The sequence below is a fragment of the Uloborus diversus genome, unplaced genomic scaffold, assembly GCF_026930045.1.
Source record: "Uloborus diversus isolate 005 unplaced genomic scaffold, Udiv.v.3.1 scaffold_485, whole genome shotgun sequence".
Classification (NCBI taxonomy): domain Eukaryota; kingdom Metazoa; phylum Arthropoda; class Arachnida; order Araneae; family Uloboridae; genus Uloborus; species Uloborus diversus.
The window spans coordinates 56104-68890 of record NW_026558665.1 but is presented as its reverse complement, the minus strand read 5'-3'; the positions used below and the strand labels follow the sequence as shown (position 1 = coordinate 68890).

The 12787-nt window shown below is 34.9% G+C and overlaps 1 protein-coding gene across 1 annotated transcript; it reads left to right on the top strand.

Moving 5' to 3' along the window:
* The first annotated feature begins 262 nt into the window (after positions 1-262).
* LOC129233509 (innexin shaking-B-like) lies at positions 263-9892 on the top strand. The gene is made up of 2 exons (XM_054867526.1): positions 263-520; positions 9017-9892. The coding sequence occupies exons 1-2, from the start codon at positions 263-265 to the stop codon at positions 9890-9892; spliced, it is 1134 nt and encodes a 377-aa protein (XP_054723501.1).
* The last annotated feature ends 2895 nt before the right edge of the window (positions 9893-12787 follow it).

Below are 12787 nucleotides of genomic sequence, written 5' to 3'. Positions count from 1 at the left end.
AGCAGAGCAGCGTTATACAAACTTGTCTTATGGGACCTAAAATCAAAATATTTTGTGACGCATGAAAATAAAACCTTAAAATCGAAATAGTCCTTCGGAGTGAAAGAACAATTTTTAAATTCAACCAGTACTTTTACACACTCATTGAATAATGCAATACAATGTACTCAATATGTTTTTTCTTTTAATGTCGCAATTTCATTGCTATTTTAAATGGATGATTCCGCTTTTTCTCTTATTTTTCCTTAGACAAAGCATTAAAATGCTGAGAATCCTGTCGGGCTTGAGAAACGTTACAAAGTGTGAACCTTGCAAAGCTGAATCCTTTGTGTTTCGTCTCCACAGCAGGGTAACATTTCTGCTTCTGATGTTCTGTTGCTTTTTGGTGTCTACATCTATTTTCAGTGGCACCAAGATCAGTTGTCATTCCAATGCTCCCTCTGAAATTCGAGTATCTGTACTAGAAAGCTATTGCTGGGCCGCATCTACCTACTCCGTTAGCTCTGCTTACTTGGATGAAGTAAGTTTGCTGGAGGAAATCGTATTTAATGCTTTCATATATAGGGGAAGGTGCACCTTTTTACACTTTTTAGTTAATGATTTTTGGAAATTTAATTTTCAAATCAATTTTCAACAAACTTAGCTAGACATGCAATTCATACATTTTTGTTTCAATTAAATTTTATTTTACTCCATTATTTCATCAAGATAAATTTTCACAGTAAAAATTAAAGAGTCGTTCAAACTTTCAAACTTGCCCCACTAGGTGGGGTACCTTGGAACACTAGCAAAAAAAAAAAAAAAAACTTAAATGAATAAAAATACTAATCCTAATTGATTAAAAAATCTTTATTTAAAATCTTACAGTCCAACAAATTTCATTATATTCCATATTCAATTTAAATTTACTAATATACTGTCTTCAGAGTTCTTTTACTCAAACCATATTTTTTAGCAGCCTCTCTAATTGAAATCTTATTACTAAGAACATTTTCTGCTGATGTTTCATGAGCAGAAGCCCTTTTCTCAATTTTAGTTCAATTAATCACTTCATCAATTTTTTTAACTACAGTGAAATAGGCTTTTTCTGTACTGTACACTGTGTTCCAACCTGCTCCACTTAAGTAGTTATTATGTATTAACTTTTTTAAAGTTTGGTTTAGCAGTACAATAATCTTTGAATTATTATCTTTATTTATTCTCTTCTAATTATTATCATTTTAATCTTTGAATTATTATGAAAGGACATGTTTTAATTCCCACATGCTCTAATTTAAATTATTTCATTTCCTACTTGGAAATTTCAATAATGAAACCACCCATTAATATAACTCTGAACCTCTGAAAAATCCTGCTGTCATCCATGATGTCTTAAGAAAACTAATTTCTGTTTACAAACTTACAGCTGAAATTTATGGTGTCCCAAGGTGGGCTATGTCCCAAAAGGTGCCCCACCCTCTCCTATAGGGTTCATGTCGCAACCTGCACCATCGAAAATTTTACGGGGTTTTATTTTTTACTTGAGTTTTTTTCTATACTCTTTCACACTTATCAATTGTTGGAGGAAAAAGTGTATCAATAGTTTATTGCATTGCCATTCATTTTTTCTTGAAAGTACTATATTTTGTGTACATACTTGTAACGATACATTTTTTAGACAGTATCTAACATAATATTTCCTTGAAAAATTATTCCAGCGTCTTGTGAAATTCTGCTTTGTAGCTACCGTGTTTAGTTTTACACAGAAGAAATATTCCGATTTCTCTTAGTGACTCATAGTAGTAAAAAGTCTATTGTTGTAAGAGTTCATAACAATCTGTAAAACCTCAAAATGAACTTTTTTATAGTAGGGTAGACCGGGGCATGTTTACGTGAATCTTTTTCAATGAATTTTAAAATTTTTGTTACAATCTAGGAAATTTTAGACATTGTGATTTTATGAAGCAGTTAATGAAGTCAAAATTTCAGTTGTTGCTCAGCTTGTGTTTTTAACCGTAAAAAAAAAAAAAAAAAAATGTTTTTTGAGTCTAAGTCGGTTGCATAAACTTGTCCCAAACACGAGGTAAGTTTAGGCATCAATTGGGGCTGGTTTACGCATGTTAAAAATGATACCAAGGAGTAAGTGAAAATGATACCAAGGAGTAAGTGAAATATACAGGGTGTTCCTTTCTAACCTGCAAGACCTCTATCTTCACAGCCATTAGTCCCAGATGCATACTTCCAATTGCAAAAAGGTTCAAAATCAAATATTAGAGTTAAGATATTGAAAGTTGGAAGCAAAAATAAAAATGAGTCAAAAAATTCAAAATTTAACTTTTTACACGGGCCCTAAGTCCCCTAATTTATATTTAGGGAACTGTATTTACATTTTTCATTGCTATTAAAAAATAAATAAAATGTTTTGTTATGATACGCAAAAACAGACTACAAAACCTTGAACAATTTGAAAAACCACACTCTATGCACACATATGATTTTAAACCCTTGTTAACCGCTATCTTTTCCCCCAAATGGTGTTATTGACGGCGAGTGTAAAGTGGTGTAAATCACAAAACGCTGCGTTTCCCATCTTGGTGAGTATTGGTCGTACAAATGTCAGACTTTTTGAGTTGGAATTATTTTTTAATGGAGATTATTTCCTTAAATATAAGTTAAGGGACCTAGGACCCGTATAAAAAGTTAAACTATGTATTTTTTGACTCACTTTTATTTTTGCTTCAAACTTTCAAAATCTTAACTCTGCATCTGATTTTGAACAATTTCGCAATTGGAAGTACGCATCTAGGGCTTATGGTTGCGAAAATAGAGGTTTTGCAGGTTAAACCGGAACACCCTGTATATTTAGCGAAATTTAAATGTTTTATTTCTCTCAAAACACTTTAAAAATAAGAAAATGAAAAATAATTAATTAAGAACATTTTATAGGCTGAACTAAATGCTGCTATTTTAAAACAGAAACTATTTAATCATATTCTTCATCACTGTTATAGATTTTACTAATGAAAATAAAATATTTCTTTTCACATACTTGTCGTGGGACTGCGTTTTGGCATCTAAGACATTGAACCCTGTCTTGTCCTTTTTTCGATTGGTTATGTGCTTTGAAAAAATAGATACAAGCACAATTTTCTCCTTCGTAAATAGAATTGTTCACTAATTTCCTTTTTACAGAGTGTACTAACTTTTCCCCTGTCGCAGGTTTTGGTTTAATACTTTTTTCTTTGATGCCTTCTGTTTCTGCTTTAATAGAAACTTGTAAATTTTAAAGTAATTTTTCATTTTTGTTTTGTTCTGGCCATTATGTTTTTCTTTTTTCTTTGCAGCTTCTAACTGATTTTGTCTGAGGGCTTCTTTAATCGGAGTATCAGTTAGGATTGTGAGCATCCTCTTTTTTTCCCTTTCCTGTTTCCTAAGCTTTGGTCCTACTTTTTCAAATGGTCTCAGTTGGGGAAGTTCATATGTCACGATGTGGAAGGCCTACTGGGAGAAATACTTGGATTATCTATAAGCCTTTTCATTATTTTGACATCCAAAGTGGTTCTGTTAGTGTTTTAAACGTAATGTCTTACCATCTTGAAATAAAGAAAATGTATTACAGGCTGAATAGTGTATAAATTTAAAGAGGAACAGGTATAAAGACAACACTACATGATTGTAAGCTATAAGATATGAATCTGTTACTTAATTAAAAATGAATGGAGATTTTCAAAACTAAATAACCTGAAAATACTAAACGTTTGAGACAGTACAGAGCGGAAAAAGCGTCCGGAGCCCGTCTAGAAGTAAGACAGAGTAGTAAGACACAGTAAGAACGTGCGTAAATGTGCCCTGATGAAAATGCGCCAACGTGCTACATCAGCAAGGTTGTATTTATTTTTAACTTACAACAAAATTTAATAAATTTTCTGTCCATACAAATACAATTCCCCCCCCCCAAATATATATATATATATATATATATAGAACTGACTTTAAAATTGCTCTAAAAAGTGAAAAATAATTTTATTCTTTTAACACCATCGATAATACTTTTAAACATAATTTTTGAAGTTGGCGCAAAAACGATAGATAAATCCTTCTCAGCCATAACTCAACTACAACTTCTGTCCAACCACTGATTGTATGGAATTTTCAAACGTCCAGGTAAGACGAATATATCTGAGTGAGGGGGAAAAGTAAAAATTTGATGCCGGTATTCCGCTTATTTGAATAAGATTCTGCTTCTGCAAAAGCTGACATCTCTAAAAAATAATAGATTCGTCCATTTCCGGCTATAAAACGGATTTTTGTCTTTCCATACAATCCGTGGTCAGACAGTATAAATTTTACCAGGCCCAGTTTCTTCACTACCACACACATACTAAGGCCCCTATATATATGAGCCGGAGCCGACGCATCAGCCTAAGATTAGCCATTTTGAATCGGAGCGCATGTTTGAGTGGTTGTCTTTTCTGTCGAGTTATCCCGTTTGGTGATTGTTCACTGTGAGCAATTATTAGCGGTACGAGAATTATTTATTAAATAAAACAATATTTTCGGCAAATTTGGCGAAATCCGAAATTTTGCTGTGGTAAACCTAGCAGTGCAACAATGAAATATCCGATCCAAAATGGCTAAATTTAAGCTGATGCGCCGGCCTATCTATATAGCGGCTCTACCACATACTAGAGCCGCATCTCTAAGCCTGGGACTCATTTTAGCGCTCAACTTTCCAACAATTGAAACTACTCTTTCTGAATTCAAGCAGGTCGGTGGTACTGTTAACAATGCACAACTGATACACCTCCTCTAATTTAATTGCCTATGACGTGTCTACCATCTTTCGCCCCATTTCCCCAAAGGGATTTCTGCTTGAGAGTATGATGGATGGAAATTTCCTAGTGGGGGGGTGGGGGGTATGTCAATTCAAACTGGTTGTAGGGATTTTGGTTTAGGAGACAATCGGTGCAGGGAAATTCTATGCGTATTTTTCCCTGTTCCGAGCACGTGCGTGCTTTTACTCGGACCTTTATCCTTTTTTTTTCCAAAATCGTTATTCTGTTCGAAAATGAACAGCATTAGATTCATCGATTTAATCTGAGGGAAACTAATATTACACAACGGATACAGGATTCACAACAAATCCACGAATAGAACGTACTGGAAATGCGCCAGTAATATATACTGCAAAGCAAGGGTGGTTTTAAGTAAAGGACAATTTGAAAGTATAATTGGAAGTCATAACCATGTACCCGTCCAGAGTTTTTATTATGCTTAACGATTTTTTTTTTGGGGGGGAGTTAGCACCTAAAATTGAATTACTTTTGGAAAAAAGACGTAAATTTGTACGTTGACTTACGCTCTTTCAACAAAAACTAATTTGTTTTCCAGGCTTCCAAAATGTTGGTTTTAATTTTTTTTTCCTTCCGTGTGTGTGAGTGTCTAAAAGTGTTTTTGCCGATGAAAGAAAACATATTTTTTGCATTAAATGAGACGACTAAGTGAAAGTGAGGCCCAAGGCTCACAATAATTTGGAGACCCTTCTCCATTCTATCACTTTATGTCAACACAAAATAATGTTAAACTTCTCCTCATTGGAGAGTCGCTGTTTGCCCATGTCTAGCACCAGCACTGCTTTTTTATAGTCATTTTATGAATTAATCCTATAGTCAGGGCCAATCCTAGCAGGTGTGCAGAGTGTGCGCCGCACAAGGGTAGCCAAAGCAAGGGGCGGCCGCAGGCCGCATCATATAGTTCTTATAATCAAGTAAAATTCTTCAAAAATTTCTCACAAGATAACTTATAATAAGTAAAATAAATATGCTGATTTTTAAATGTTCAATTGTCAAAGTATGTATTGATTTCCCGACAGCATAGCATAGTTTAAGAAAAATAGAATGTTAGGGAACATTGTGTTGGTTCATTGTCCATTGATATTTACTCTTAACACACATGCTTCATTTGGTTGCAAAGTTTGTGACAGAACCGGTAATCAGGCATGGATACAGGGGAGGGGAAAGGCCCCCTTCTGAAGCATGAATTGGTGCCGTCTAAAAGGAGCACCGAGGGCGGCCACCAATGTTTAACCCCCAAGCTTTTATAGACCTAAACAATGAAGACATATTTTATTTATTAAAAAAAAGCTATACTGATTAGATACTCTCGCAAGCATTTCAAACAACAAACTATGTAACAAACTCTGTGTTTAACAATCGTGGATGCGTGGCGAGAAAGTGGAAAATTACGACTCCCTTGAGAGTAACATATATGAATTACGAACTAAAATGTTGTACTTTTCCCTCTTTACGACAATTTTTCTGATTAAAATCTTGAATGAACTGCCCAGTTTCAGATCAGTTAGGAGAACAGGGCCCTTGCCCCGGGAAGCAAATTTAAATGAGGCTCCAAAACGAAAATCCAAAAAGATGCCATGACCTCCTTGACAAAACTACAGAAGGCTTAAAATTGCGTTTCTATGACTTGACTTTTGGAAAATTTCGCTGGTTGAACCATCGATCTTAAGGACCCAATTAAGTCTCTAATTCACCTCTTTCAACTTGACTTAACCAAAAATAGCCTAAAAATGTTGGCTCCAAAATCCAAAACGTATTTTCAGACGACAGCCCTTCCTATTATCAAATGTCATATAAAATTGCTTTGGCATTTTTCGAAATTTTTGCAGTGGAAGACCCCAAAATCCATTCGCAAACATTACTACCAAAGACAGTCTCAGTTAGCGTCTTTAGAGAATCCCCTAATTCCACCCCCTCTCACTTGACGTATGGAAAAACACACTAAAATTGCGTTTTTCAAACATCAGTTTCAAGAACTTTTGAGGAAAGTCCCCGGATCCCCCTTTTCTCCAACGCAATCACTGTTACCTGAAAATTTCGTTTTTAGACGGTTCCGTGGAGAGCCACAGCTTCCTGCCTAAACTAGCCTGAAATTGACTTCAGTTTCAAAAACACAGTTCGTGAGGGCGCACTGAACCCCGCAAGCTCTTAGTCCCATCGTTATCAAACAATGCTTAAAGTACGATTTTGGGACTTATATTTCTAAAGAATTCCGGAGGAGAACTGCCAGGCTTATGTAACTTTTCACGGCGCTAGGGCATATCCATCAATTGTCGAGGTGAGGTGAACAAAAGTCTATAGTTATATCTAAAAGTCTATTTTTCAGATATTAATGTTGGAAAATATCCGAAAGATCCGTAGAAGCTTCCCAGTTTTGTTAACGTTACCAAAGATAATATAAAATTGAGATTTTAGAAATATCTGCTTAAGAGCCCCAAAATTCTTCCTTCCCAAAAATAGCCTATAATGGATTTCAGTTCCGACAAATATTTTGGTTCGGAATATTTTCACGCTTCCCCTATTGTTTTCAAATCTAGCCAAAAACAGGTTTTTGAAAAAATAGTGCCGAGAAATTACCGGAGGATAGCCGCCAAATCCCCTACCGTCACCAAAGACGGCCAAATTTACGTTTTAAACTTATATTTCGAAATCTTTCGATGGGAGACGATTGAATCTCCCTCCCTCTTGCAACGTCAACAAAGGTAACCCAAAATTGCAGGTTTAAAATTTCAGTTTCGGAGATTTTTCGGGAAGAACGTCGATCCTTCCTAAGCTACCGGTCTCAAAAAATAGCTTCAAATTGATTTCAATTTTGAAAGAATTTTAGGAAAGAACTGCAACATTACTTTCACCTAAAGTCTCGAAAAAGTTCCTAAAATTGCGATATTTGACGTCAATTTCGAAAATTTCTCCATGCTACTTGAATATACTTGACTCTTTTGTCCTTGCAACCAAACACAACTAAAGATTAACTAAAAATATTTTTCATACGCCAATTTCAATAATTTTCTTGGAGCAATCCTCCTCCCCTGAACCCCTGACACCTCCCCCCACGCTTCCCCTTCCTTCGTCCCTTCTCTGATGTCACCGAAGAAAGACTATAAAATGCGTTTTTACGACTAGTAAATTTTTTATCGATTACTTTCTTCAAAGATATAAATTATACCTAAAGAGTTTCTTACTATAAAAAATTTCTTCCTTTTCATAAGATCATTCTTTTGTCCCCCCCCCCCCCTCCGTTTTTTTTAAATTCGAACTTGGCATAGAAATTTAAAGAAAGATTTATATAGACGTTAAAGATTAGTCAAAATATGCAAATTACTCTTGAGGGGCGGCACATTTGGTCTTTGCACACGGGCGGCCGACACCCTAGGATCGGCTCTGCCTATACTGCTTTTTTATATTCATTTTATAACTATATTATAGCTCAATTAAATGATGAAGGAAATATTGCCCGCCCCCTCCCACGCAAATATTCAAAGGGAAAAAAATGGTCACGTACCAAACAGTTTTTTTCCCCCCCAGTCTTCTTCGTTTCACTAGCCAGTTTATTAATGACTAGCAGTTAACCCGCAAGTCTCTGCTCGTGCTATAAAACTAAATTAAAACTCTTAGAACAAGTGTAAATTTCTCTTTCTACTCCGAAATAAAAAGAAAGCTTCTGTTTCATTAGTTACAATGTGCACTTACAATTTTGTATAAGCTCCAAGCATAGTCCGTTAAGTAATTAAAAAAAAAAATCCTGATAAAGATTACACCTGTCCATCAAACATCTCTCTTTCAAAGAAAATAGCATCTAATTTAAATACGCTTAGAATCATTTAAAATCGCCGTAAAAAATCGTTTTAAGTTTACAAAATATGATAATAACTTTTAACTCTCCAATCCGAAAGATACTGCCAATAAAAGAAGCAAAGAAATAGAAATATCACTAAACTTAGATTTATCGTCTCAAAATACTCATAAGCAGAACAAAAAGTAATCAGTAAAAATAAACACAGTATTTGTACATGCAAAAACATGATCATAATCACGTTACTCGCTATCTACCGTTTGCAAGGAGAGTAATAGAAGAGAGCTTATCTTCTGCGTCATGTACGTAATGAATTTTCGGAAAAGCTACTTATTTAGTTGTTTCTTCTTTTAATTATTATTATTTTGCTAAAATGATCTTTTACTTTTAGGTTGGTGTTGAAGCTTCTCATCCAGGCATCAGCTCGTCCGAATCTGAGTCAGAGTACATCTATCGAAATTATTATCAGTACTTGCACCTGGTACTTTTTATTCAAGCCATGTTATTTTACTTCCCGCATCTGTTAATGAAAAATATTGATCAAAACCACATGAAAGAACTTTATGCTTTGATTTGTTTATGCAAGACAAAACTGGTGGATGAAAGAAAGGCGGGGAAAAAGGATGACGCCGAGAACAACTCAGAAGAAAAAGCATTCGATGCAGCTGTCAACTATGTCGAAAGAAGGTGGGGATTACACAAGGGCTTTGCATACAGATGCATGTTTTGTGAATTGTTGGCAGTGATTAACATTGTAGTTCAATCATGCTGCTTAGATATCTTCTTTCATGGGAAGTTTATGAGCCTGGGTTTACTGTTTAGTGCTTATTATAGTTCAGGGCGTTTCAACGATCCAATCAAATTATTTCCTTTGGTGACAAGCTGCTATTTCCGCAGAATAGGGGAAAGTGGCCATGTGGATGTTGTGGACGCTTACTGCATATTGCCCATCAATGCCCTCAATGCGAAGATTTTCCTTTTCTTGTGGGTATGGTTTTCGATTCTTTTCAGTTTGTCTCTGATAAATATTATTGACATCTTTTCGTGCTTCCTCTTCTCAAAATACCGTACGTGGACACTTAAAATAAAAGGCACTCTTCTCAACTCCGAATGTGGAGATTATACGCACTTGCTCGCATTTGGGAACATTGGGGATTCGTTTGTTCTGTCTTCTGTCAAGCAAGCCATGAATGAAGTGGATTTCTTGTGTTTTGTAAAAGCTCTTAGACTCAAAGTGGCTAGTATTGAAGAAGCGACGTCAAAGTAAAGGTTTGAATATTTATAATAAAAACCTCTTGCGTAATATTTTTGAAAAATTGTATTTTCTTAGTCCGAAAATAAATATTTATTTCCCCAACTTTACTAACATTATACCATCATTCATCGGTATCCCGTCACATTTGAGGAAATTCTCGAACTTCTTCTGACGTCGTTTTGTATTATTCAAAACATTATCCTTTCCTATTTTCTATCGTTTCAAAGAGCTTTTTTATCTGTAGTTGTCGAAGATAAAGATTTCCAATCTTTTCCCTTTTGCGGTTACGTCACTCCCACAACAGACGTCACTTGCTTTTTTACTTTCTTCTATATCTAATATATAGAAAAAAGTATTGGATTCGTGCAAATTTTCGAATTTCGAATTTTGACGGATTCGAACGTTTTGAGGTGTGCTGAGTCCATTTCGACCACTTTTCGAAAATATCTGTGTGTGTGTGTGTCACGTCTGTGTGTTACCAGTTTTTTGTGGCCGCTCTACAGCAAAAACTACCACATGAAATCGAACGAAATTTGGTACACATATGTGCCGCTATGTGAACTTGTGCCCATTGGTTTTTGGCGCGAATTCATCCAAGGGGGGGGGGGTGGAGCAATGGGACGTTTTTTGAGTTATAAGTGCCTGTTATTCCCCAGCAAGTAACTGTCGGAATAAAACAAAATTTGGTCCATATGTTGCCCCTAACAGGTACAGGTGCTGATTCAATTTTGGTGTCAATAGCTCAAACGAGGGTTGAGCTGTAGAACATTTTTTGTTGTCAATTGTTACTGCTGTATCTCAAGAAATAATGAACGGAATCAAACAGAAATTTATGGACAAGTAGCCCCTAGAGGTTATAATAGCTGATTTTATTTTGGTGTCAAAAGCTGAAAAGGGGGTGGCGCAATCGAATGTTCTTTTTTTTCATTGTGAGTGCCATATCTCAAGACGTAATGCTACGTTCTGGATGAAATTTGGAATAAATGTGAATCTATTTGTAAATAGGCGTTGTTTCAATTTTTGCGCCAATCGCTCCATGGGGGGGGGGCAGATTTTTTTTGTGTAAATAAAAGTAACTTTATAAATGCAACAATAAGAAAGATAAATTGTAATACTATCGTCTTCTTATTTCACGTGATTTTAATTTTTGGGAAATAATTGGAAATGTTATCGCAATGATTTAAAATTTTTAACTGTTGCCGTCTTATGTTTGTTAACAAATAAAACATTCGGACGATCGTCAAGTTTTTGTGTGCATATTTTTTTTTTTTTTTGCTGGGAATATTGCATTCTATTCAAGCATAGGGAGGGATCAGAATTCACAAGAAAGATATAGAAGAAAGTTTCGTAATGGCCACAACATACTAGTTTTTTCTTCCTTTCTTTTCTTATTTTTCAAACGATATCTATATTCGCATAATTCCTTTATATATTTGGAGGATAGTTTTTAATGCATTACTCTTTTAGAAATGAACTATTATCTTTTTATAATTTAGAATACCCATAATCAAAGACGTCTACTGTGTTCCAGACTCTGGGAGTGATGCAGTATTCGATATATATATATATATATATATATATATATATATATATATATATATATATATATATATATATATATATATATATATATATATATATATATATATACATTTATTTATTTATATATATATTTATTTATGTTTATATTTTGTTTACTCATTCATTACCGTTGAAAAAAAAAGCAAATACACTTTGTCAGCTTCCATTAGTTATTTCATTAAAAAAAGCAAACCTGAAGCACATGTTCATTAGAGCAGTTACATTAAGAAGTACAAGGTGTCCGAAAAGTTCTCGACACATTTTAAAAATTCATAGAAAAGCAACAAATCGTCGCATTAATATGTGGTTTGGAACATATTTCACAGGTTCACGGATATCGTAAAAAGAAAAAAAAGGGGGAGCGAGAAAAAGGGGAAAGAAAGGATGAAGCTGTAATCCTCATATACATAATAGCCAATTCAATGATCGAGTAACGCTTACGTCCCCAGCAATGAGACTCTTACCATAGCATGCGTGAGGGCATTATTTCATTGTTGAAGCACCACGAATTCGGTAAGTTATTTATAATTTGATAACATTTTGTGCCAATTGCTGACATGCAGGGAAATGCTTTATTTTGACAAGGCTGAACTGGATCCGGTAACTTAGCTGTTAGTATTACAGTTAAGAACAGGTAGTATAACAGTTAGGAACCAGGTAAGTCTAACTTTAGGAGCCTGAATAAACGAAAAAAAAGGTCAACAATTAACGTTATCTACTGGAGTTTAGGGTTAATCCTCTGGAGCAAAGGTTAAAATTTCAATTATCAAAATATCACCAGGCAATTGCTTTGTTCAAATGCAGAGGCAATTTTCACCCGTCATACCTTGATGGGCGATTTTCTAGTTATAAATAATTACTGCAACGTCACAGTAAGAAAAACAAACGTTATGTAAGGTGTTTAATCATTTTGTTAAACAAGAAGAAATTGTACCATTCATTACCAGAGTTCAATGTGCACACCATTTGTGGACATGGAATGAACTTGAGTACTGTTTAGATGTGGTTCGAGCAACATACGGCGCACTGAACTCTAGTGATGAAAGGTATTGCTTTCTGTTTAATTAAAAATAATAAACACCTCATATGGCGTCTGTTTCTCTTACAGAGAAGATACAACAATTACTTATATAATTGCACTTTTTATCTTTTTCTCCCCCCCCCCTTTTTACGATGTCATAAAAAATTCTTGCCTTATATTTATACGACCATTTGTTACTTTTCTATGAACTTTTAAAATGCGTCAAGGACTTTACGGCCACCCTGTATAATCCTTTTCTCCCTTTTCCCCAATTTTGTATCTGAGCTCTCCCGCTCTCCCATCAA

Bases quoted from the DNA above. Each gene is read 5' to 3' on its own strand.
- LOC129233509 (XM_054867526.1), top strand. From the start codon at position 263: ATGCTGAGAATCCTGTCGGGCTTGAGAAACGTTACAAAGTGTGAACCT. The intron at 521-9,016 runs GTAAGTTTGCTG...TTTTACTTTTAG, and splicing joins GCTCTGCTTACTTGGATGAA to GTTGGTGTTGAAGCTTCTCA.